Source organism: Phyllostomus hastatus, unplaced genomic scaffold, assembly GCF_019186645.2.
Source record: "Phyllostomus hastatus isolate PE091 unplaced genomic scaffold, TTU_PhHast_1.1 phas_contig_40, whole genome shotgun sequence".
Taxonomy (NCBI): Eukaryota; Metazoa; Chordata; class Mammalia; order Chiroptera; family Phyllostomidae; genus Phyllostomus; species Phyllostomus hastatus.
Window position 1 is genome coordinate 65,063,563 of NW_025333872.1, and position 25,814 is coordinate 65,089,376.

The following is a 25,814-nucleotide window of genomic DNA, read 5'->3' on the forward strand; positions in this document are numbered from 1 at the left end:
TTATTTTAGCCAGCTGATGGCATATGCCAAGGAGCAAGATCTCAAATGCTTTGGGGAATAACAGCTTTGCAACTTTTTTTTTAAGAAATTAATAGGGCACTATTTTCATTTTGCAGGCATAAATCTGCTAAGCATCAGGAAACTTATACAGCTGACCCTTGAACAACACAGGTTTGACTGCACATGCCCCCTTACACACAGATGTTTTTCAATATGTGCAGTAAATGTATTTGCCCTTCCTGAATATTTTTTTATTGTTCATGTACAGTTGTCTCCATTTTCCCACCATCTCCCACCCTTTTTCATGCATTTGAAATTAAGGAGATGTAAGGAAGACTGAAAACAAGGTGGGCATTGGATTTCAGGATAGTGAAGATTATTTTCTCTTGAGGGTTAATGCCCCCTTCAAGGGGTATTACTTCTGGTATTTCAAAGGTCTGTTAACCCAGATGCACAGAAACAATGGAAGGACTTTCTTAAGGCAAAATATAAGTCTTTTACTAAAGAATTTATGTCTGGGGCATACCGACCACCATAACCTGCCCAGTTAGGGATTTATGATCATATCATCCTGTGAGGTTACTCTCCATAGAACTGTTTTTTTTGTTTTTTTTTTTTTTCATCCACAATACCTGGCATTATATAAACCATGGTCCCTCTGGTAAAGTGGATGGGGGCCAGGTAATAAATGGATTCTTGGCCCAGGTCTACTTCACAGTGGGTCTAGTTGGTCCAGGGACCAACCCAGGGGTTATGTCCCCAGTTCCTGATGTGTAATAAAAACAGATAACACTTGGAATTTGGCAGAACAGCCACATAACTCATGTCGATTCCTTGCCCCGTGAGTAAAAGCTATCATAGTGGAAAGGACAGGTGGGAGCTTCTGAAGCTTCCCTATATCCCTCCTCTGGGCAAGACTGCAAATTACAAACCTCCAGAAGCAGAGAGCAGAGATCAGTATTACCCTAAAGGCCTAAAGAAAGCAGAGTGATGATCCCCATCAAATCTCCATTTATCAGTCTGGCTTCTACAAATATTAGATCATAGACGATGTCAGCAGAGCACCCCAAGTTCTATCCACTGCCAGTGCCAATTGCAGCTGTTGTGCCAGATGTGGCATGAGCACACATGCTGTGGCAAGCCCTCACCACAGCAGCTGATCTCTAGGCAGCAACTGATATTCAGGGTCTTTGTGTTACTGAATGGGGACCAGGCATGGAATGGGTCTGCTATGGGTTGGCATGTAGTGTGTGGAAATTCAGTTATAGTTGATGGGCTTAAGTGATTAATGCAAGTGGAAAGCTATTATTCCAGCAACTGGAAAGCAAGGCCTACCTGACTCCAGAAGGTGAAGAAGCAATGCAACCTTTGTGCCCCAGGAGATCTGCAAGCGATTAAGATGGTATCTGAGCCATTGAGTTCCAGGGAGGGAACATCAGATAAAGAATTACTGACCAGTAGATAAAGAAGTATAGGAAAATCACTACTGGACTGCAACTTTTTTCCCTAAACCCCTTACCTACCCTTTTCTTCTTATGAAAATGTCAGCTTGAGATGAGATGTTAAGATTTTTTTTTAGGGTACACACCCACTGTCTTCTTAGATCACTGATATTTGAATAAACTGTCCATAAAAATTCAATCCTTGTCTCTACGCACTGGTTCTGGTAGTGACAGGCGGTACAAACACCGACTTTTCTGGTTTCAGGTTCTTGACTTTGTGCAGGAAAGATTTCACACCAGGAGTCTAGTGATTTTGACAGTATGTTTACTCAAGCTGGGGACAGCGAAGCAAGGAAGGGCCTAGGGTAGAAGAAGCAACAGGGAAGAGTCCAGGCAGGGCTGCTTTGTCTCTCTAGAAATGGTATAGAGAAGTTAGCCATGCTGGGCAGCACGAACTCATTGAGAAGTCACAGGAACAGAAGTGAGCCAAGGTGGGTCTGCTTTCACCTCATTGGAAGTCAAATAAAAAGGGGGTCTTGGAGACAGGTTCAGGGGTTTAGCCCAGAAGAAGCTGCTGCTGCTTTCTGCTCCCCTAGTTGCAAGTCTCTTGAGGACCCTTAGAGTGTAGGAGAAAAAGTGAAGGAGCACTCCTGAGAGGGAAGAAAGTCATGGGCGTGTTCCAGAGAGAGCCTGTGCTGTGCCTTTGTCTTGAGGGTTCTTATCTGTCTTCTGAAGGTGGGAATTGTAAGGGAAGTCTGAGGGGAGGATCTCAATAGAATATTCATCAGGTTAATGCTAACGCACTAAGATGAGATTTATTTCCCTGACTTCACCTGTCCTTGGGTGTGGTTGGTACAAAAGGCACCAATTGGATTTCCATTATTTATATCCCTGAGTAGGGTGATTTAAGCTATCTACCCTCAGGTTGGGGAGGGGAAGTGTAAACCAATTACTCTTAAGTGTCCTAGGTTAAAGAGGACAGGCTTCTGTGATTCACTAGATAACTGTAAACTGCTTGGCTTTTTGTCTCAGTTTCCCTATTCCACTTGTCCTGCCTCACCAGCCTGCCTCATCTCTCCTTTACTGTCCATTCCAGATTCCCCTCACTCTTGGTTACATCTGTGACAGCAAAACAAATGAAGAAATGTTACCGTATTTTAGATGGCGAAAATGCTACAAAAAAACTGGATAAGGAAAGAAATGCTTTGAAATTTTGAGTAAGATAGGGTAGACTCCTCTGGGAGGTGACATTTGAGCAACATCTTGAAGAGGAGGAGGAGTGGCTGCCTCCAGGAGAAGTGCACTCCACAGATAGCACAGGAAGGGAAAAGGCTGTGAGGCTGGTTCGTGTCTGGAGAATTGCAGTAACAGCATTCAGTGTCAGAAAGGTAGCACAAAGCCAGGTGCATGGAGCCTTAGAGGTGCACATAAAAAGGGGCTACATACTAAACCTGACAAGCTTAGGGGAGGCCTGCACGGAGGCCTTAAAAACTCAAGGACCGAAAGTAACCACATAGGATGGTCTGAAATGAAAACTTAACTGAAAGTGAGTCATGACAGTCATATCCTAGGCTGGTGTGTTTCCTGACAAAGGTCAATCTTTACCTGAACTGAGCTTGTTGTCTGTCTGCATCTAAGATAACATACCTTTGGATGTCAAGTAATCCCTTTTTCCAGACCCCCCAGGGCCATCTCCCACCAGAGAAAGAACTTTTGAGATCTTGCTACCAGGCAAATGTCCTCATTGTGGCTCAGATAAACTCTTGTAAAAATTCTCTACAGGTTTAGATGTTTCTTATGTCAAAAGTTAATACTTCCATTTGTGTATTGAAAAAATGCTTTAAAAAGAGCTACCACATACTAAGCAATCTAAATAACTTTGATCCTTTATCAACAGATATACTTTTAAAGATTTTATTTACTTATTTTTAGAGCAAGAAGGGAGAAAGAAAGGGAGAAAAACATTGATCAGTTGCTTCTCTTATGTGCCCCAACGCCCATTTATCAGGGACAGAACCTGCAACCCAGGCATATGCCCTTGTGACTGAACAAAAGTGGGGTTCAGCTGCCTGCTGCCAAACACTAGCATGAAATAAAGATTGGCAGGGAAGGAAAAGGTCTTTATTAAAATGTTGCACAATTTGGGGAAGCAGGAGACTCCCCAGCTCCAGGCTCCTCTCTTCAGCAAAGTACAGAAAAAAACCCTTGGCTTTCAAAATGGATGAAACCCCAAATCATGCCCAGAGATCCTGCCCCATTCTTAACTGTCCTTCAGAGCTCAGGGCTGCTAAGTGGATGGCTTTCCAGCTTCACGCTGCCTCTCTGGAGTCTATGCGTGTGGGACTGGGACTGCCACTGCCACATGAAGCTTCTCACTCTGGGGGCTAGGCCACTGTCAACGGCTGCAGCTGGTCATGCAGGGGCTCCATCCACAGGGCGGCACCCAGGACTACCCCAGTCCCTCCTGCCCAGGAGCCCTTGGCCATGCATCTGTGCACTGATCCCAGAGGAAGAGAAGGGCTGAGTCTCTGTCCTCCTTCCCTTTAAATCTCCTGGCCCAACCTTCTGTGCACTCTGGAAAGGTCCAGCTTCCTCAGCCAATCCTATCCTTTTCCAGGCCCCATTAGCAGGTCAACACCTCCCCCTGCTGCAAAGTTAAACTTTAAGTACACATAGCTCTGTGACCCCTGGCTTCCCCTTCCATCGGGAACTGGAAGAGGGTAGGAGGGCTCTCCTCCATCATGCTCTAGCCTTGTGCAGACTCCAGGTGGGGCCCCTCCTCCCCAGATTCAGCCCGGGGGATGTGTGTGGGGGGGTGGTGGTAGGAAAATCTGTCACGTACCACACTGGTTTGGTTGCTGGGGCAACACGACCCTGCAGTGCTAGCTTGGCTAGCTTGTTTACCCTTTACCTCGGGAACAAGCCTCTCCTGCACAGCCTCAGGGCCTCTCTCTGGGCCCCTCCTCTGCCCAGCAACCTGGCCAGATCTCCCTGTATCACCCTGACCAGGAATGGGAACGACGGCCTTTTGATTTGAGGGTGACGCCCAACCTAGCCAGGCAGGTGAGGGCCATCCATAGATATTTTTAAAAGGAGCAATAGTGAGGAAAAGAGTTGAAAGATGTATAATCCAGAATCTAGCTTTCTTTCAAATATGGTATATTAAAGATATATGTTTTAAATCACTTAAATGCTTGAGTTTTCTAATTTGTAAAGTGGGGTATCACCTGAATTCTATTACTGGTTGTGAAAATCAAAGGTCATGAGTTGTTTTGAAAACTAAGTACTAGAAAAGTTTCTAAGAAACTGTGAGCCTGAGTTTCAGTGGCTTTTGGAGAAAAGTACTACAATAACTACATATGTAATTATAATAGAATTAAAATTTCCTAGTTCTTGTAACCTTCAACACAATGATATTGGCAAGAAAAATGACTGGACAGTGCCTGGCAGGTACCTTTCTGATCAAGGATGGCTTTTGTTGTACAGATACTATATTTTCTCCTCCTTTACTGGTTCTGAAGGGCAAGGTCTACAAGCAGGAGAATCTTTCTGGGGATTTTTATGCCCTAGGCAACAGTGTCATTCCTGGTTCACATTGAGTCCCCTCAAGGGCAGCAAATCAAACACCTCTGATGTGTTAGATTGTTCAAGGAAGCTTTGGGATTTTAAAAAGCAGTTATCTCCCAACAATGATAAGATAGAATCATTAAAGATCAATATTACATTAATTTATCAATTTAGAATTATTCTGGGCTACTGGTAATTCTAAAAAGGATTAAAGTAGGTCTATAACACATATGTATTTCCCTCTCATTGTAGATCTAGTCCCTGCTTTGTTGACAGTTACAGAGTTAAAGATCTGGAAAATGTTAAAATGTGTCTTAACTGCAGAGCTTATTCCAAAGTATATTTCAGAATGATATCCTTCACATATGCCCATCTATCTGGACTCCCACTAAGTGTTTCTAAACGCTATAATGTAGTGTCGACGATCAGTTTACGCACATGAAAATGTAGGCCTGAAAACCAGTGGGACAAGAGTCAGCTCCCTCTGTGGTCTACAACACAGCTGCACTTGCAACTCTGCCAAAGGGCCTGGCGATCCTGAGACACAGCTGTTTGCCATTGGCTCAGGAATTTACAAGGCTTCCTTGGGCAAGATGATCCTAGTACCTTCAGAGTCATGCTCTCTCAACTTACTGATAGACACAGTCAAGTTTGTAGAGTTATAGACCCTGTAATCAAAACACTTGTGAAGACAGGCGTGATGGACTGGCCAATCGCTGTCTCCCACCCCACACTCTTGGAAGTTCTGGCTGCTGTTTGTTCCAGGTGGCCACTTGCCTCCTCATGCTCCTTCCCCTCTTCCTCGTGAACCAAGGAGAACACAGAGCCTGAATCAGTAAGGTGACAGAGGGTGCATTACCTGAAAGGGTCAGAGAAAGGCACAGCTGAAGCCAGACCCCAGGGCAGATCAGAAGTCGCAAGGTACCTGGTGCCGGTCTTGAGTGAGCACACAGAGCTCCAGAGGGGCAGTGAATGGGAGTAACTCACCAAGCAAGCAGTGCCAAGGAGTGCCGAAGGACCTTGAGGACCCAGGAGAAGCTGAGAGAACTTTCCAGTTCCAGGGTCATGTAGCCTGGTTAGACTTTGTTTCCTGCCCTTAACCAGACTCCCTGATGTACCCTTAGGGAAAAGCCACTTTTATTTCAGCTAGCCTGTGAAGTTTCCCTTCTATGTAACTCAAGAAGAATACCTGGTTCAGGGGTCCCTAACTCAAGGAGAGGGCAGGAGTGCCTGCAGAGCTCACTATGGGACCCCAGAGTCTGAAGCCGCTGTTCACCCAGCTGTTCTGCTGCATTGCTTTCAGTTATATGACTTATCTGTGGTACTCGACTCACCACAAGGCAGCTGGGCTACTGAAGAAAGCTTCGCACACCTTTCAGACTCAGCCCATGCACACACATGTCTGCAAACACACACCCATGTAATATTTGCTGATGGGTTGATGTTAGGAAAGTGCTGCTATCTGAAAATACCTTCACCACACTCTGACTGTAGGTTGCTCTCTTCCCTTCTATAAACAATCCTTTTTTCCTACAAGTGCTTTTATGTTTATATCCTACCAAAAAAATTAACATTTGAAGTTACCATTCAGAGTATAGATTCATCAGCATGATTTTTCTCAGATGTCAACTTTAATGATGAAGAATGTTGCATTAAATATCTTTACATCTAAAAAAAAGAACACTTCACTCAGAAATGCCTAATCCTCCACTTTTATGGACGAGATCATTGCAGACTGTGAGGGCACACTGCAGAAAGTGACCATTCAGTTCTAAAACCCAGTTCGCCCGATTCCCAATTTTGCTGTGCCACCCGATCTCCTTTGTGAATCACCACGCACTGAAAAACAGATCAGAAATCTTGAGCAACTGATTTCAACAACGGCGTGGTTTATTATGAAAATCCTAAATTCAACCAAGTTTGTCCCACCAAAAAATGCATCTGATTCAAACGCCTGCTTTCTGGTGGTTGCACTCAGCCAAGACTTAAGGCTCCAACCAAACATAAAGAGTGGCATAAAAACCATTGGCGCTCACAAGGTGAACAAGTTACACCCTAGTTCTTGGTGAGATCAGGCCCAGTGGGTTTTCCTTCTTGGCTCGCACTGCAGCATTTACCTACACGTATTATCATCAGTTTGGTTAAGCCTAATTTAACACTTGAGTTCACTTTTGTAAGGGTTTTACCATTAGGCATATTTTTAAACCTCAATGAGGGGAGACAGTGGAACTGCTCATCAAAGAACTGGAGAGGGTGTCATGGGGGGCAGCTACCACAGCTTCCTGTGTATGTCCTCGAGGCGGCAGGGGAGGTGTTTCCTGCATGAACTCTGAGTGACTGTGGCGGGAATGGGTGTGGGTAATGGCTCCCCAGACACCTGGGGCACTGTGCCTCCCACAAGATGGGACAGAGATAGCAAAATCCCTACTGGAAGGAGTATTAAGGTGAGCCAGAACCTTCTTTTATCTTTCCTGAATGTTAAAAATATGGAAAGAAGACACGAAAGGTGCTGTCCTGAACACTGAGGAAAATGCACTGGCCTACCGTTCCACGTCATGAGTTTGTTAAATTTGGAACTAGCTTGTCTGATAAGCCACATCTGAAAGATTAACCTGGTTCCAGGGTAGTCCCTGCTTACCTACCTAGACTTTTAGGGTAGGTTTGTCTGAACTCCTCAAGGAGGTGCACTGGCTAAAAGTGAGCACTAAAGATTTTTCCCTAGAATTGGTTTTCCAATAATTCTACCAGTTAGGCAGGTTTAGCACTTGGGAAAGGCATAGAATCAAGTACAATATACACATAAAGAATATGTAGGTTTGCCAGAATTAAAATTTGTCAACCAAGAATAGATCTCTATTATTAAAGTTTTGGTATATCTTCAGAAAAATTTTCAAGTTTGGTTGAATCTGGCCCAAGTTAAAGATACCAGAATAATATGCTTGTTTTGTCTACATTTTTAAGAAACCCTAAAAATTACAATAATAAAATCCCTGTTATCAATTTTACAATAGCACATACACACTGAAGTGTGTATCTTTTAAAGTGTCAGAAAACTCAATTCTTGCCCTGGCTAGTGTGACTCAGGGGATTGAGCACTGGCCTGTGAAGCAAAGGGTCACTGGTTTGATCCCCAGTCAGGGTATATGCCTGGGTTGAGGGCCAAGGAGATTTCTCTCCCTCTCTTTCTCCTTCCCCTCTCTAAAAATAAATAAAATGTTAAAAAAAATATAAAAATAAAAAAAGAAACTAAAAAAAAAGAAAACTCAATCTTTTATATATTTATAACAGAATGAAATATCTGGTTTGGTCTTTTCACAAAAAAAATGAGCTTTTATTGTGTTTAAATAATTTTACATTATTAAAATGTTTCTAAGGAGTTCACTGCTCTGAAATAAAAATACTATGACATGTTGGTTCAGAATTAAGTATTATTTTGACACTTTCCTTTATTGGTCAGAAATGTGATTTCTGAGATTGTACACATTTCCCCTGAGATACCTATGTGCTACCTTGGTACATACATTAAATACCATGTAAAAGACAGTCTTAGCTGTTATGAAACCACAGGCCTATAGCACCATTAGATTCTAAAGGAAATATGTGCCATGGGGTAGCTGATTCTATGATCTGAGACAGGGAAAAACATCAAACCAGGGCTAGAACAAATAGCACGGATGTTTTTAGAAATGTCAGTCATAAAAGAATATTGGCATTACATAAAGGGACTTCCTGCTGACCAAGCCGTGAAACTTTGCGCATCAAATACAAGCACAACAAGGTAGTAAAAACACAAAAGTAGGCTGTAATACAAGTTTAATTTTTTAGTTAGTAGGGGAGGGTTCACACTGAGTATTTTATTACTTCTAGTAATTATGTCTGTTTATAATATTTGCATATGTAGTTGTTTTTATCTGGGAAAGCACATGGAACTTGTTACTTGCCCAAATGATCCTGGCAGAAGTTACTGGAATAAAAAAATAGGGTGGCTTTCCTAGCACAAATAATAGGATGCATGGTGAATACAAATAATAACCAGGTAGAAGGTGACATGGTGGTCTCATACAACTAAGAGAAACAATTCAGCACTGTATTTTAAAAGATAAATTACTCAATGTCCTGAAGAGACAAGTTAACTGTATAAACCAAATCACTCATTACTAAGAAATAAAAGCTCTAAAATCAACATTCCCAATTAAGAATTTTTAAATAGTAAGACAAACAAACAAACAAAAAGAGATCAAAATACTGTAAATGATAAGCTAATAGGTTATGTACTGTCAAACATGTAAAGCTTAATATATCATTACTGCATAAGATACCAAGTTGCAAAAACAAAAATTTATAAGAAAGGGATTTGAAAGGCAGCTCGACACTGTGGCTCAGGTTTGAATCACTCCCTCATCTACACAATTAGACCAAGTCCAGACCAAGAATCAACTATTGGTCAGTAACCCAGTTACTTTCCCTTTCCTTTAGTTTTAGTAAAATACTGAAGCCCAGGAAAGTACTAATGCTGAAAGACTAGGAATATACCACATTAAGAATCATACTACACTAGGAAGTTATTAAGTACAGAAATAACAAAGACATTATCAAAACTATAGTCTTGATGTTTCAGACTAGGTATAAGTGAACACACAATAATAAATTTTACAAAAACTGCTAATGATGTCTTTCATCAGTTGTTTAAGGTGTTTAGAGATTTCCAAAGACTCATCCATACTAAATTTGTACTCATGATTAAAACTTTTCAGTAAATTTAATCAGTTGATTTTGCAATTAATGTTTAAATAAATGCTCAAAAAATTGGGTGCCTAATGTTTTCTGTATAAATTTAATGAAATGGTCATTACACAAAGTACATATAATTTTGAGCACCCTTTACATCTAAAAGTCTCTCAGTGAAAGAATGTAAAGTTTTTTTATAATTTCGTACTTCTGAAAATAAATCCTGTAATTATGGATTCAAAAGTCCCTGCTAGAATCCAAAGGAAGGGTGATTTAAAGAAAGACAGAGCTTGAGCTGCCTTTTACTACCACACACAGTCATTTGCTTGGTTTAAAAGGCACATGAGTCATAACAGTAGGAATCACATTTCCATATTAACTACTTGGGTAGAGACCATGATACATGACTGAGACCACGGCACACTCTCTTTCCTTCCAACAGGGCTGAAGTTGTGTTGAAGGGAGGGCCCCAGAAGAGAAAAAGGATCTGAAGCACAAAATGTAGGCTGGTGAAAGAAACAAAAACTCCAAAGGTTGAGACTTCAGAATATTTGACCAATTGCCAGATCTTTAGGAATACAGTGCAATTGCAATTGTAAGGGTGCCTCTCAAAGAGGAAAAAAAAGGATTAGTCACCTTAAATCTTACACATAGTAAACAAAAAACAATATTAGAAAAATCATATGATTTTGTCAAACCATAAGTACTCACCACACTTGGCACATCAGCAGTAAAAAAAAAGGGCGGGGGGGAAACAGAAGAATTCATCTAACTTGTTAGCTCTAGGATCTCTACCTTCCTGACATTTGTTCCTGAGTGAATGAAGGGCGGAATCCTGGGAAGACCCACTCCTTAAAAACAAAACCACGAGGAACATCTTCAGGAATGCAAGTACTCCATCTGCAAAATTATGCACAATTAATTCAAGTGCTAGTATCGCACTGACCTACACTGATTAAACAACTTTTTGAGTCATGAAGATAAACCTGAAATTTACAAAACCTGACGGGGGAGCTGGTTTTTGGAAGGACACTTGATACGGCCTATAGTTCTGTACATACACAGAGACCATGGTGATATCCTAAAGGTGCTGTGTTGAGTTGGGGAGGATGGAATTTGACTAGCAAGCTTTTCATGATTATGGCTTTTTTCTCATTTCTTCATCCCAATCAAAATCTAATGATTCATCTTCTAGTTCTGGTAAAGCAAAGAGAGATTTTTTTGAAAGACTGAATCTCTCAGTTGACCCCTCTAATTGAAAAGTTTTCCTTTTCCTGCCAAGCATTGTAGCTGTGGTCGTGGGAGGAGAGCTTGAGCCTCTCTCTCGCCAGTTCTCACTTTCAGGAGGAGGCAGGGATTCTGATTTAGATTCAGAGGAGGAAGTAAAGGAGAAGTTGGCCAATTTAGCTAAAGTGCAAGCATGAACCTTGCTGCTTTTATTATTGCATGAAAACTCTTCCTTTTTGTCTCTTCCACATGTAGGATGCAAATGCCCAGTCTCATTCCAAAGCTCAGATTCAGGCTGCCTAACTCTCTTTCCAGAGGCACGTTCCCTCTCCTCTCTTGACTTGTCTTCCTCTGGTGGCTGCTGTGACACCTGTGTTGCCCGCCCTCGCAGCTGCTCTGAGCTGCCGTTTCCTGAGGCGGAGGCCAACTTTTCTGGACCCTTCACCAGCAGAGCTCCTTCTCCTCTGGTTCCAAGATGGGAAATTTTCAGACTCTGAACTGCTATGTCAGTTGTACGAGGAGACACATGGTTGTAGCCTTCAGGGGAGTGGATAAGTTTTGACTTGTGTTTGAAAGTAAATTTTGCTAGTTTGGCCACAGGAGGACCCGGACTTTCAACACTTCCAGGTTCAGGCTCTTTCAGCTGAGGAAGGGATTTCTGTCTCTTTCTTCTGGGAGTTTCCAGCATCCTTTCTGGGCTATGTACAAGGGTGGATGGAGGATGAGAAGGGCTTGTGGGCTGGGAAGGCGCCCTGGTGGGCTTTCTGCACAGCTCCTGGGCCCTCTCCTTGCGCAGCCTGTGCAGTTTCCTGGGGACATGATGAGTCAGTACTGAGTCTGGTTCTCCAGCAGTTCCTGTTGTTTCAGCAACTACTGTTGCCCTTTTTTCCTTTTTCCCTTCAACACTCTCTGGACTCAATGGAGCTTCTGTCTCTCCTGGTGCTGGAGGCTGTCCAGTTTCCAATTTGCTCCTTTGGACTGGCTCACTCTTTTCCTTACCCTGAGATTTATTGGAGCTTTTCAAAGCCATTTTCCCTCGAGTTGTTTTGAGACCAGGAGACACAGGAACAGTGTTTTTGGGTTCAATCTGATGAGTTTCCATGGAGTCAAACCAATCCAAACCATCATCTCTGCCCCCTTTGTGCTGAGCTGAATATTTTCTGCTTGTTGGCCTATTAGGCCCCACATGAGGTAGGGAATCAAGAAGCGGGCTTCCCCTGGGACTGCCTTCGGTATAAGAGGTACGTGTGCTACAATTCACTTCTTGTTGTGTTGACGTTCTGAACCTGGACTCTTCCCCTGGACCATTTCTCGAGGACCCTGGAGCAGACTCTGCCTCCACTGCCCTTGGCTGGGATTGGTACACACTCTGATTCTGTAACCTATAGCAGAAATAAGGAAAATTTGTATTGGGAAGGGAAGGAAATTTTTTTTAACCTTTTCATTTCTTCAGTGTCTGAGATGCCATCTAAGGGTTAATGCCAACATAATTCCAAGTTACCACCAAATACAGCCTCTAAGAACAGCAAGAGGAAATTATCTTTTCCATCAAAATAGAGCTGAAGTGATCTGAAAATCATTCTGATTTGACCCTGAAGTGAAGTAAAATAAAGAAAATAAAGTAATGGATTTCTACATTTTCCTTCTCCCTAAAAGTCCATTTAATTCATGTAAGATTGTTTGAAGATCAGTGTAAAATGCTCAGTATATCTCGTGTGTTAAATGTGTAACTACAAGACAGACTTTTTTAGCTATTGGCACAGTAGCTTATTGTTGATCAAGAAGGTGGGTCTAGTTGCTTAGCAACAAGTTTGCAGATCAGAACAAAAGTGGAAAACTAGAAATTATGATTTCTCACATCTCTTTACCTCATTGAGGTACTGAGTTTTAGTGCCTCTCAAACTCACCTTCCTGAGGAGTAAAGAGGCTGTGATTCCTGTGCCCACAGCTCCCACACTCACATTCACGGCAGCCCTTCCCCAGACAACGGCGGCATCTCTCCTGCAAAGCCCAGTTTCAAATGTGGTCTGGGCACCTACTGTACAAGTTGATAGGAATCAAAACCTACTGACCCTCCCTGAATGATCTGATCAGTGATATCCATTTTAAATCTTGTGCATATTAGAAACAGAACTAAAACCAGGGGCTCGTTTTCTAACGGAGACTGAAGTTTCTCAAAAGCAAATCTGTTAGCAAGCCCTTCCTAACAACCTAGAGCCACCTTTTCAGAGTAAGGGGCGACATGATCCTGCTTCCAAGTTCTAAATCTGCAAGGGAATCACATCAAAAAGCAGATGAATAAATTATTCTAAAAACATGTATATGACAGAAATAGAAGAAAATACATTAAATTTAAATACATTTTAAATTTAAATGTACTAAATACATTGACGTGTTAATGGCAGATCCCTCTGAGAAATAAGATTTTATGTGATTTCCTTATTAATTCATTACTGTTACTTTTCAAAATATTCTACAAAGAACATATATCACCTTTTACTATCGAGAAAAACATTTTATTGTGTAAATATTAGGTTATACCCACACTTGCTAGATTTGGAAACACCAATATAGCAAATTCATGTTCACTACAGTCACAACCAACCGACCAACCAAAAAAAAAAGTAGCTTTCAAAATTACTACTACCTGGTACACTTTCAGCAGCAAATTGAGGTCACAGATACTAATAATTATTAAAGCTCCCTAACAAGGTCTTAAAAGAAGATAATTTTCAGGGATATAAAAATAATTTAGCTCACTATTTTAGTCTAATTCTGACTTTGAGAATTAAATTCTCCCCTACATAAAAATGTCTGTAGTTTTACTATAATTTCGTAAAAGACAGCATCTTTGTATTCTGATTTGAGGTGGGTAGAATGGCCACCATTTGAGGCAGGATGTCACTAAAAGCATTTTCTAGAAGAAAAGTGTGATAAAAATACAAATAGTTTCATGACTGATATGTGATCTTCTTAAGGAATAGAGAATTCTTTCCTAAGGGGATGCTACTTGGGGCTTTCTCACTTGTCAAGATCAGCTTTAGATTGTGTTGTAGAGGTAATTCACTTTCATTTGCAGGGCCCCAGGTTTTGTTGCTTTGAGGATCAACACCCAACAGGCCTCTGCATTACAAAGAAATATCAGAAGAAAAGAACATCTTAAGGCAGAATCCTACCTTTTAGATCATCACCTACTCTTTTTTCTTTTTTCCTTGTAGGAGAGTCATTCTAAATTTAGTTAAGTCCAATTGCTACTTTTCTGTCACATAACACTGATTCTTAGCTTCACATTCCTTCCTTTACTGAATCCAGCATGTTTTTGGTAGTCAAAATGATCAGGTTCTGGTCAGTCTCCAAAAATGAGCAGTGTCTCCAAAAGCAAAGCTAAGCCCAGGGCAGGCCTGGAAAGGATCTGCTACAACAAACCATAAGAGAATCAAAGGAAGGGCTTTGATCTTAACACCCTACTCTCAGTCATTAAAAAAATAGGAGACCAAAAAAGTGGATTGATTTTATACAAAGTACAAGTCTAATGCAGGCTGGCACCTGGTGTATTAGGAGGACAAAGCCAGCCTCACACTTGCCCAGGAAGGCTGTGCTAAGGTTTATAAACTGGAAAGAAAAGGTGCTGGATGAGTGAGTGAGTGAATAGGAGAAAATGCCAGTCCACAGTTCCAACGTGGCCCCCACGTTCTCCTGCAGCTGCTCCACTTCCACATGCACTCCATTCACCAGACTCCAGCTTTGAGATCACCACCACTGCCCAGGTTCAGGGCAATTATTCAGCCACTTACTGATCAAGATGATATCCAAATGGATACACACTTGCTGTTCCTCATTCCTGTTTCACAGGCACAGACTTGAAGTCTAGGATTTTAGAAGCTCATATATTTAGGGACATGCAAACAAACATTCAGTTTCCAGAAACAATTCTTCAGGTAATGCATATGATACAATCCTTGCCCTATGTCCCTATTTTGACAAATCCTTGAAAAGGTGAGTTTTGAAACATTCCTTTTGTCCTTCCTGAGTTGTTACTCTATAGGAAGATTTCCCTCTTCAACATAAAATACATCTTTCTCACTGGGAATTATTTTAGTCTGACTGTTAAACATGTTACATTTTAAAAGGCTGGAACTTGGGCATTCAGGAAAGGAAAAGTGCAGCTCGGGAACCAGGAGGGCCTTTCCTGGCTGATGGTCAGTACTAGCTATCTCTATTTCTGTAACTTGCCGAGTACGCTAGCTTACGCTGGCCTAAAACCAGTCTGGGCCTCAGTCTTCTACCTGTGAATTTCTCTTACCAAGGTTATATAAGGACTAATGATCAAATATTTATTATGTTTGGAAGAAAGCTTTAAAAACAATAAGAAAATTAAAATATTAATAAACACTAAAATTCTTCATGTAAACTCCCTTCCACATGTTCTCTCCTAGTAAGGAAAAATGGAGGCCAAGTAGGTATTTCGTGTTTGGGTCTGGCCTAGGGCAGATTGCTCCTGGAGTCCAGCTCCCTCTTTCTTAACAGCAGCCCCAGCCACCTCTCTGAATGGCACCACTCCACTTCCTACAAGGAGCCAAAGAACGAGAAGAGGAAGAAGTGGTAGTAATGAACATTATGATAAAGCCCATTCACCAGGGTGTCTTGATTCCACAGCAACTGCACATCTTGGGTATGAACTGTAGGTAGCTTACTTTGGTGCTTCTCATATAATTGAGACCCAGTGCTATAAATTTTACTATATATATATATAGTAAAATTATATATAGCTTACTACATATAGTAAAGAACCTAACAGTGTTTTCCATGAAGTTCACTAGACCAGCAAATCAAGAAAATGTAGCTTTCAAAGGTAGTCTCCAAAGATGGTGACCATCAATTCCCCCATTTCCATGTGTCTGTGCCGCATCTCCCACCAAGAGGTGGTGTTCATTTCTTTCTGCTGTGCCTGCAGGCTGACCTTGTGACTTACTCTGATCTACAGAATGTGGCAGAGGCCATGCTGCTGCAGTCCTGGTCCAGCCCATAAGAGGCCTAGCAACTCCCACTCTTATTGGAGTCCTAAGCTACCGTAGCAGAATTCTGACTACCCTACAGCAGAGAGAGCCAGCCAGCCCCCAGCCATTTAAGTCACTCCAGCAAAGACACCACACATGTGATGGAAGCCATCTGGATGTGCCAATCCCAGCTGAGCTCCCAGTTAAAAGCAGGTATACGAGTAACCCCACCTGACATGATGTGGAGATAAACCATCCCCATAAGTCCCTTCAATTTCCAACTCCCAGAAAAGTGAGCACTGGAATGAGGGTAGTGTTTCTTTCAGCCACTGAGTTTTGGGGTAGCTAATTATATAGCAATGGATAACTGAAACAATCACCTACAGATAGCACAGACAGGTTTTCCACTTAATTTATCCTTTGTTTCACAAATGCCAAATAAAGATTTTCCATTATATGCCTTTCCTGGTTTTCTTTTCTCACCTTTCAAGTCTTCTTAGCTCTTCACTCAGGAGGTTGGGCAGCTCAAGTCTTTCTAGAATAAGTTCACACTGCCTCTGGTACTGCTCCAGAGGGTTTTCAGGAAAGGAGGTGTGGAGTGCATTCACACCTCCCAGCAGTGCGCCTCCCTGAAGGTATGAGAAATGGAAAAGACCAGGGAGAGTCACCAGGCCAGCCTGCACACACAGGTACACACTAGGGACCACTGAGCCCAGATAGCTAAGACCAGCCCTTCATACCCCCACCCTGAAATCAGAATCATCTGGGGGCCTTTTTCAAATTTCAGTAGTTTTCTTCCCCTATTCTTGCTAGCAAGCATTGCTCTAGGAAGCCATGTTCTCACTAGTGGGACCATGAGCATCCCTTAGGTGTGACGGAGAAAAAGGACTGAGACCCACTACTTTACACAGATAGGCAAAAGCATACTACTGATGCAGAGAATGTTTCTATCACAATATTTTCCCCTTATTTTAAATGTTTTTTTTTGGATATATTTCCAGGAAGTATGAGGTCTAGGACATGATCATTTTAGTAACTTCTGATACACAATTTTATTTACCATTTGTAATTACAATTTGAATATTAGTACAAAATGTCCTTACCTGCATTGAGGACTCCATTACGGACACCACTGTAATAGCGTCTTCCAGAGTCACAGTGTCACGAAACATCAGGCGAGCATGAGCTAAGAAAATAAGATGCATTTAAAATGATAAAGATGGAAAAGTTTTAAATATATATTTAAATACATATTTGAGGTGATATATGTAATATTCTACCTGATCCCCCTTCAAAAGAATTGTATATTCTAAATGAGCTACTAATGACAAATTAATTTTACCAGAATAAGTACAAAAGTCTAAGTTTAACTCGCTTTAACGTTATTCCTCTAATAAAGGGCCTAATCCTTCTGCACTGCCCATGGCAAGTGTATGTAATTTACATGAAAAAGTATTCTGGGCTCCAGAAAAGAAAGGGGTTATATAAGCATATATTTAATATTCAACAATTTTAATCCTTACTTTCGAGTCTATTATAGAAACATACAAAATTAAACTCATTTCTCATCTCTGGCCCTTTTCTTTATCTGTGAGCTTTTCAAAACTACCCAGCTCCTGAACATAAAATTTGGGTATTTCTTGCCCTAATGTTAGCTATAAATCCTTAAAAAGTAAAGTGTATCTGTTTTATAGAGCTTTTTATTAAGCATATATTATGTCATCATATGGTACAATTAGTTCATGTGAAATTTGTTTGAATTATTTAAACAAGGGCTAATTGTAAAAGCCAATGCTCAAAACAAAAACAAAAACAAAAAAAAACCCCTAAAAAAACCTTGAGATGCATGTAAGCTGTACATTAGCAGGAAACTCTCATACCTTGGGGATAGGATAAGGTGATTTGGTGTTGTAATGTTAGTGGCAGTTTGCTGTACAGGAAACACTTCCAAACAAGGCAGTATCTAACCCAGAATACTAATAGACTGCCACAAGAAACAAAACCACAGTAACTAAGACTTTCTAAATAGATGACATCTTAAGTTATAGGAGGTCCTGAGATATCACAAAGGTTCCTCTTTCTAATGACACTACACTTCACTCAACACCCATAAATGTCCCCATAAGAGTAGAGGTTTCATAGCTCAGAGTCTTTACTTGAATGAGCAACTATGAGCACCTTAGAGTAGAGATTATTCTTATTCATCTTTGAATTCATGGTACCAACCCCCATGCCTTGTACAAATTAGGTACCCAATAAAAAATTCATTTGTCAAATGAAATAAACCTTCTGCTAATCGTATCAAGCTCTCCAACAGGCGGATGGTGGTCCGGGCAGCGTTCCGGGAATCACTCTGCCTCTGCATCTGGTAGTACCGGAGAAGAACCTGATTACCCGCTTCAGACAGTGTGGGCTGAAGACTCCTAATGAGGCAGAAGTAGGTTTTCATCTTTTCCATGCTCCAGAGCTTCTCTGATTTGCTTGGGTAACCTGTACATATCAGGTACTGGGTCAGTAAAAATTGTCACAAAAGGCAAATAATCTCATTTTAAGACTTTTGATAAAGTTCATGCACTCATTTAAAAAAAAATAACATTTAGGTTTTGTGGCTATTGAAACCTAGACCTGTCTCTGTGTAGTTCTAGAACAGTGTTAGGGTCCAAGTTTAATAAAGGTAAGCTTCCTACAAGGGTTAAAATTAGTCAAAATAATTCTGGTCTGCCGCATATTTTAAAATAATACTTGAGAAATCAAGTTTAATTTAACGAGAAACCATATTTAGATTTTTGCTTCATAATTCAGTCCAGTTTTCCTCGTAAGAAGTAAAAATTATATTATCATAAAGTTTTTCTTGCATTCAGGAGTAATAATTATATAAGATTGTCCCCTTTCATCATGAAAAACATATTCACAACTATAACCTCATTAGTGGCAGACAGACAAAAGCCCTTTACTCTCTGATTATTCTGGGCTCACGGGCTCCTCTCACTGCTTTCAGTCTAAGCAGCTTTCTGTTCCTGGTAGGTAGGGTACCTTGGGTATTTATTTAATTTTTCTTCAAAGAAAATTTCATTTAGTTATGTCTACTTTCTTTCTTTTTCAGTTTGAATAATTTGTCTTCACATACCTTTGTTTTCTAAGATAAAGGAAGAAATTATACGATCCCAGTCTTCATTCTTGGTATCAAGCAAAACCAGGATCAGGTCAAATCGACTTAAGAGTGGGCTGCCAAGGGCAATGTTCACAGACACAGACTCGTAGGGGTCGTACTGGCCTTTTGGGTTAGTTGCTGCCAGGATGGTGGTCCTTGTGTTCAGCTTGCACACGAGGCTACAAAAAGAGAGAGTACAATTCACTTAATGTTGAGATTCAAATAAAAAACAAGATTAAACTTGCATCTTGAAAATGTAAAGAAACTCCTGTAAAAGAGAATGTGTAATGATACAAGGAGGTATCACAAACACCAAGTTCAACAAAGTACATTCACACTAGCCTATCTTGTAGAGAAGAAAGTATTCATAAACACTTTTTATGACTATGAGCAGATCCATCTGTAGGGTGCTAGGAGGAATACAAAATCAACCAAACATGGATAGTGCTTTTAAGGAGCTTTCAAACCACTATAATGGTAACACAAGGCAGAATATGGTGAGTTCCAGAACTATAAAGGTGCCAGGAGAAGTAAAGATGATGTATACTCATTGATGTGGATGGAAGAGATGATTGGAAAACATTACAAAGTTGCTTTTGAACCAGGACCTTTACGACATGCGGACTTTTGAAAGTGGAGATATTGCCCTGACTGGTGTGGCTCAGTGGGTTGAGTGTCCTCCCACAAACTGAAATGTTGTTGCTGGTCTGATTCCCAGTCAAGGCACATGGCTGGGTTGTAGGCCAGTCGTTGGCTGCGAGTGTGTGAGAGGCAACCAGTTTCTCTCACACATCAATGTTTTGCTCCCTCTCTTTTTCCCTCCCTCCCCCCATAAAAACAAATAAATAAAATCTTTTTAAAAATGTGGATATATATACACGTGCATGTGTATATGTATTCATGGGGAAGGTGGAGGGTGAGGGTGATTTTGGAGAATTTTGAGTGATTGAAGCAAAAGCTTTGTGTGTTCACTTTGATTTTTTCCTGAAAGTGAAAGAACTAAAAAACAGACATAGAGATAAGGGAGGGAAGAAGAGACGGAGGAAAGGAAGTAGAGGAAATCAAGAAAAATAAAGGCTGATTAGCATCAAGTTTTTGAGGAGCAACAGCAGAGGGAAGATTGAAGGGAACTGGAAATGGTGGCTGGGTTAGATGGGGAGGGCCAAGGATGGACACCGGGAGGGATGGGGGCAATGGTCCAGGAAGAGGCACACAAGTTCTGAATGGAGCAGTGGCAGTGCAGGTAGGGATATTAACTTATAAGTTATTGCTTGTAAACTTATTAATGATGGAAAAGTCCTCAAGATAATATGGCATGTTCATTGACAATAACAAATGTAAGATTCTTCCTCTATAAATTTGTATGCTCTGCAGTCGATGACTGTTTTTAATTATAGTGGCATGTCTGCTTCTCAGCAGTCATAGCCCTATGGCATCAGCCAACATGTGCTATGTTTATTAATCCCTGATCTATTTCCAGTTGACTGTAGTAATTACCTCATGCCCTAAGACTGAAAAAGTTTGAGAATCTTAGTTTGTGGTAAGTGGCACAAGAAGATACCCACTAAAGAAGACAAAGACAAACAAAACACTTTCACTGAAAACTAAATCTCCTTTTAAGAAAAATTACTGAAAGATAAAAATTCTGAACAGATAGATATCTTATAATTTATGTGCCAAAATGGTTTTGTAAAGGCAGAATCCAGCTTGCCATAAAAATAATGTAGTAAGTGAATCCTAACTAATCTCACAAAGCACATTTAATCCATATCTAAGTGAAGCTGTTTGCATCTATCAGAAAAAAGAAATATTGCTGCAATACTGGCATTGAAACAAAATAAAATTTTATGTAAAATACATTTTAAAAATTTATTTCAATGTGAGATAAAAATAATTGATCATTCTTCCTTTCTGGTCAACAGATCTTTATAAGCCATTTCCCATGTGCAAAGGGCTATACTGAGAATTCTGACAGGTGTCCAGCAGGTCTCTGCCCCTCATTAGTGTGCAGAACTGCTGGAGGTGGGGGACATAAGGCTGTGGACAGTGTATGTGCAGCGATGGTGTGTCAGCATGAGCATCGGTAAAGAGAAACTTCTGGGGAGAATCCTGGGTATCTGCAAGGTATGTAACCTTAAAGCAGCCCATGGGTGAGAAGGAGAATGAACTAGCAAAGAGAGAAAGAAGATGGTGAATTATTCGTGGTAACTGTAAAAAAAAAAAAAATTAAAAGAATAAACTTAAGGAAGGGGGCTAAGGAAGAATATGTGTAAAGTAAAATGTCTGCCCAAGGAGCATTAGTGGAAGTGCCAGCAATGAAAAATAGAAGGGGCAGTGGGCAGGGGAAGTGGAAATCCTGCAGGATAATAAGTCAGGCAGCTGCCAGTAGCAAAGAAAGAGGGTGAGAAGAGTGCCAAGAGGGGTGGGATGTCTCTGGTCATTTGAAAGCAGGGAAGACAGTGTATAAGCCTGATCGTAGCAGACCTGTGATACAGACATTACTGCAGTAAAAACTGAAATGAGGCTATTCAAAACACAGGCACAAAGACACAGTCCAATCCTAAGTACTTCGTGCAGAGTAACGGCTCACTAAATAACTACTGAATGATAAACTCACAAATTAGTGTAAGGTAATGGTCATTTTTCCAAACCAATATGAGCTCCATCTTCTTCAATAATAATAATAATAATAATAATAATAATAATAATAATAATAATAATAATAATAATAAAATAATGATAAACATAATACCAAGCACTGTGTTAGGCTTTATGTACATATAGTATTCCTAATCCACACAACCACCCAAAGGCAGATAGTATTATTAGCATCAACTTAGTAGTTAATGAAGCCAGAATTCCAGAGATATTAATAACTTTCCCAAGGTCACAGAGAGGAAACAGCAGAGCTGAGAGTCAAACCCAGATATGCTTGGCTCCAAAACCAATATCTCTCACGTCCAGACTGCTATCTTGGTGGTAAAACATTTTAGATAAGCACTGTCTGTGGTCCTAAAGATTCTGCCTGTTGTTTTTTATGCATTTATTTACTTACCACATTTTTTCCTATTAAATTTATTGTTACAATACTTGCACTGCCTGTGACATATTAAATGCTCAATAAACGTGAACTAAATAAGTGATAAATAAAAAAAAAATAAACCTTTACTTACTTTAGTATCAAATTCAGGGTCATTTTATAGTTACAAGCTTCAACAGTCATAAAATAATCATGCTAGAGACTTCCGGCAAGACGGAGGCATAGGTGGACACACCGTACCTCCTCGCACAACCAAGATTAGAACAACAATAATTTACAGATAGAATAACACTCAGAACTGAGAGAAGATTTATCTAAATGGAAGTCGGACAGCCAAGAAGTTGAAGTAGACCCGTACATCCAGATTGGTAGGAGACGACGAGACGGGTGGGCGGCGCGCGAAGGTCGGGGAAAATTTGGCGCGAAATCGGCGCAACAGCCATCCGGGGCGCAAGAACGCAGTGGTGATCTCTGAGTGCGCAAGCTGCGGCTGGCGGTCCCAGTGAAGCAGCGATCGTGGACCAGGGCAGAGCTCGCAGCCCAGGATCCCTGAGAAGAGTCTGAGCCCAGGAGAATGGAACTACCGCCAGAGTTCCCTCCCATCCCCGCTCCTGCCCCCGTCCCCACATATAACATCACAATCTAGCGACCGGGGTGCCCAGCCCCGGTGAACACCTAAGGCTCCACCCCCACACCGTAACAAGAGCGACCAGACCAAAAAAAAAAAAAAAAGGAGACACAGGGAAAGACATAAGACATGTTTCCAACAGAACAGATCAGTCTCCCAGGACTCATCCTTTTGAGTGACCAAGAAATAGCCAATCTATCAGATGCACAGTTCAAAACACTGGTGATCAGAAAGCTCATGGAATTGGTTGATTTTGGGCGCAATTTAGATGAAAGGATGCAGGTTACCATAAAAGAGATGCAGGAAGATACCCGGAGGAGAGCCAATAGTGAAAGGAAGGAATCTGAGTCTCAAAACAATACAGTGGACCAGAAGGAAGATAGAATCAACCAAGCAGGAAAGCATGATAAAATAAGAATTCAAAAAATCGAGGAAAAGATTAAGAGCATCCAGGACACCTTTAAATGTTCCAACATCCAAATTATAGGGGTACCAGAATGGTAAGGGGAAAAAGCATCAAATTGAGCACATATTTGAACAAATAATAAAGGAGAACTTCCCCAATCTGGCAAAGGGAACAGTTTTCCAAGAAATCCAAGAAGCTCAGAGAGCCCCAAAGAAGTGGGACCCAAGAAGAAACACACCAAGGCACATCATAATTACATTAGCCAAGGCAAAAACGAAGGAGAGAATCCTAGAAGCAGCAAGAGATAAGGGGACAGTAACCTACAAAGGAGTTCCCATCAGACTGTCAGCTGATTTCTCCAAAGAGACCTTATAGGCAAGAAGGGGCTGGAAAGAAATATTCCAAGTCATGAAAGACAAGGACCTACATCCCAGATTGCTCTATCCAACAAAGCTCTCATTTAGAATGGAAGGGAAGATAAAGTGCTTTTCAGATAAGGTCAAGTTCAAGGAGTTCATCATCACCAAGCCCTTATTTTATGAAATGCTAAAGGGACTTATCTAAGAAAAGAAGATAAAGAAAAGACATGTACAGTAAAAGGACAGCAAACTCACAATTATTAACCACCACACCTAAAGCAAAACCAAAAGAAACTAAGTAAACAACTAGAACAGGAACAGAACCACAGAAATGGAGGGCATATGGAGGGCTAGCAGCAGGGGGGTGGGAGGAGGAGAGAGGGGGAAAAGGTATAGAGAATAAGTAGCATAGAATGTAGGTTGAAAATAGATAGGGGGAGGGCAAGAATAGTACAGGAAATGTAGAAGCTAAAGAACTCATAAGTATGACACATGGACATGAACTAAAGGGGGGGAACGTGGGTGGGAGAGGGGGTACAGGGTGGAGGGGAGAGAAGGGGGGAAATGGGACAACTGTAATAGCATAATCAATAAGATATATTTTAAAAAATCATGCTAATATATGTTTTCTCTGGTTAACCTGAACTGAAAGCATTCGAGTCTCTCAAAAATCTACTTTTCCATTTTGAATCTACATGGATTAACTTTCCTATAAACGTAGTAGTAACTTTTCTAAATATTGTAGTTAGATGACATACATTATTTTTAGCATTACTGGCCCTCTGAGAAAGTGCCCTTGTTTTTGTGACTGTCTCTCTTACATCCTCTACGGGGCGATCCCCATCTTCACTCATGGCTTTAATCCCCTATATCCCATCACTTCCAAATTTAACTCTAGGCTGTGGTAGTAGCTGCTCTATGTTTACCAAAACTTACTTCCCTTTCCCCCAGGAACAGAGCAAGATTGTATTTCCCACCCCCTTTTACAGTTAAGTAGGGCTGTAAAGCTAGGTCTGGCCAATGGTGTGAAGGGAAAAGAACCTATGCTCTTTTCAGATCAGGCAACCATCCTGTGTAACTTTCCTGTGCAGCCACCAAATTCATAGAAACAGAAAGTAAGATGGTGGTTGCCAGGGACTGGGAAAGGTGAAAACGGGGGAGTTGTTCTTTAATGGGTACAAAGTTTCAGTTTTGCAAGATGAAAAAGCTCTGAAGACTGGTTGCACAACAATGTGACTATCCTTGACACCACCGAACTATATACTTAGAAATAATTAGGATGGAAAATTTTATGTAATGTTTTTTAATCACAATAAAAAAAAAGTAATGGAGGTTGTTATGGACTGAACATTTGTGTCCCCTCAAAATCCATTATGCGGAAGCCCTAAGCGCCAATGTGATGATATTAGGAACAGGGGCTTCAGACAGGTAATTAGGTTTGGATGAGGTCATGAGGGTAGGGCCCCATAATGAAATTAATGCCCTCATAAAAAGGAGAGACCACAGCTCACTCTCTCCACACTCATGCTCTGAGGAAAAGCCATGTGAGCACATGATGAGAAGGCAGTGGCCACAAAAAAGGAACAAATTATTGACACATGCAACAACCTGGATGAACCTTAAAAACATAATGCCAAGCCAAAGCTGGCAGGCACAAAAAGTCACATCTCATATAATTCTGTTTATATGAAGGGTCCAGAATAGGCAAATCCATATAGATAGAAAGTAGATTTGTAGTTGCCAGAGACTTGGAAGACATGGGACACGGGGAACGGAGGGAACGAGGAGTGACAGCTAAAGGGTACAGTGTTTCTCTTTGAGGTGATGAAAACATTCAGGAATTAGACAGTGGTGATAGCTGCATTTTAGGACTATACTAAAATCCATGAAATAATATAGTTTAAAAGGGTGGATTTTATGTGGTATGTAAACTGTATCTCAAAGCTGTCATGAGAAAAAGAGGAAAGATTCAAACAAAATGTTTGTAAAAAACAATCTTTGCTTCCCTAAAGAGGAGCATGCACAACATGGGGGTAAAAAACTCCACAAAACTATACAGAATGAAAACACATTGCCCTGGCTGGTGTGGCTCAGTGGACTGAGCACTGGACTGCAAACTGAAAAGCTGCTGGTTCAATTCCCACTCAGGGCACATGCTGGGGTGGCGGGCCAGGTCCCCAGTTGGGGGCGTGCAAGAGGCAACTGATCTAAGTATCTCTTGCACATTGATGTTTCTCTCTTTCTCTCTCTCCATCCCTTCCACTCCCTC

At 41.0% G+C, this 25,814-nt stretch overlaps 1 protein-coding gene across 2 annotated transcripts in view; it reads right to left on the bottom strand.

Moving 5' to 3' along the window:
* Nucleotides 1-8,808: 8,808 nt before the first annotated feature.
* MCM9 (minichromosome maintenance 9 homologous recombination repair factor) overlaps nt 8,809-25,814 on the bottom strand; it is a 74,428-nt gene continuing 57,422 nt past the window's right edge. The window contains exons 9-13 of one of the 2 annotated variants that reach the window (XM_045842687.1): nt 19,089-19,291; nt 18,356-18,451; nt 17,065-17,147; nt 16,445-16,590; nt 8,809-12,346 (exon numbers count right to left, since the gene is read on the bottom strand). In XM_045842687.1, the coding sequence (XP_045698643.1) occupies nt 10,876-12,346; nt 16,445-16,590; nt 17,065-17,147; nt 18,356-18,451; nt 19,089-19,291 (1,999 nt within the window). In that variant the 3' untranslated portion in view covers nt 8,809-10,875. Of the gene's footprint in view, nt 12,347-16,444; nt 16,591-17,064; nt 17,148-18,247; nt 18,452-19,088; nt 19,292-25,814 lie in introns of both variants that reach the window. The other variant, XM_045842686.1, reaches the window with a different exon arrangement.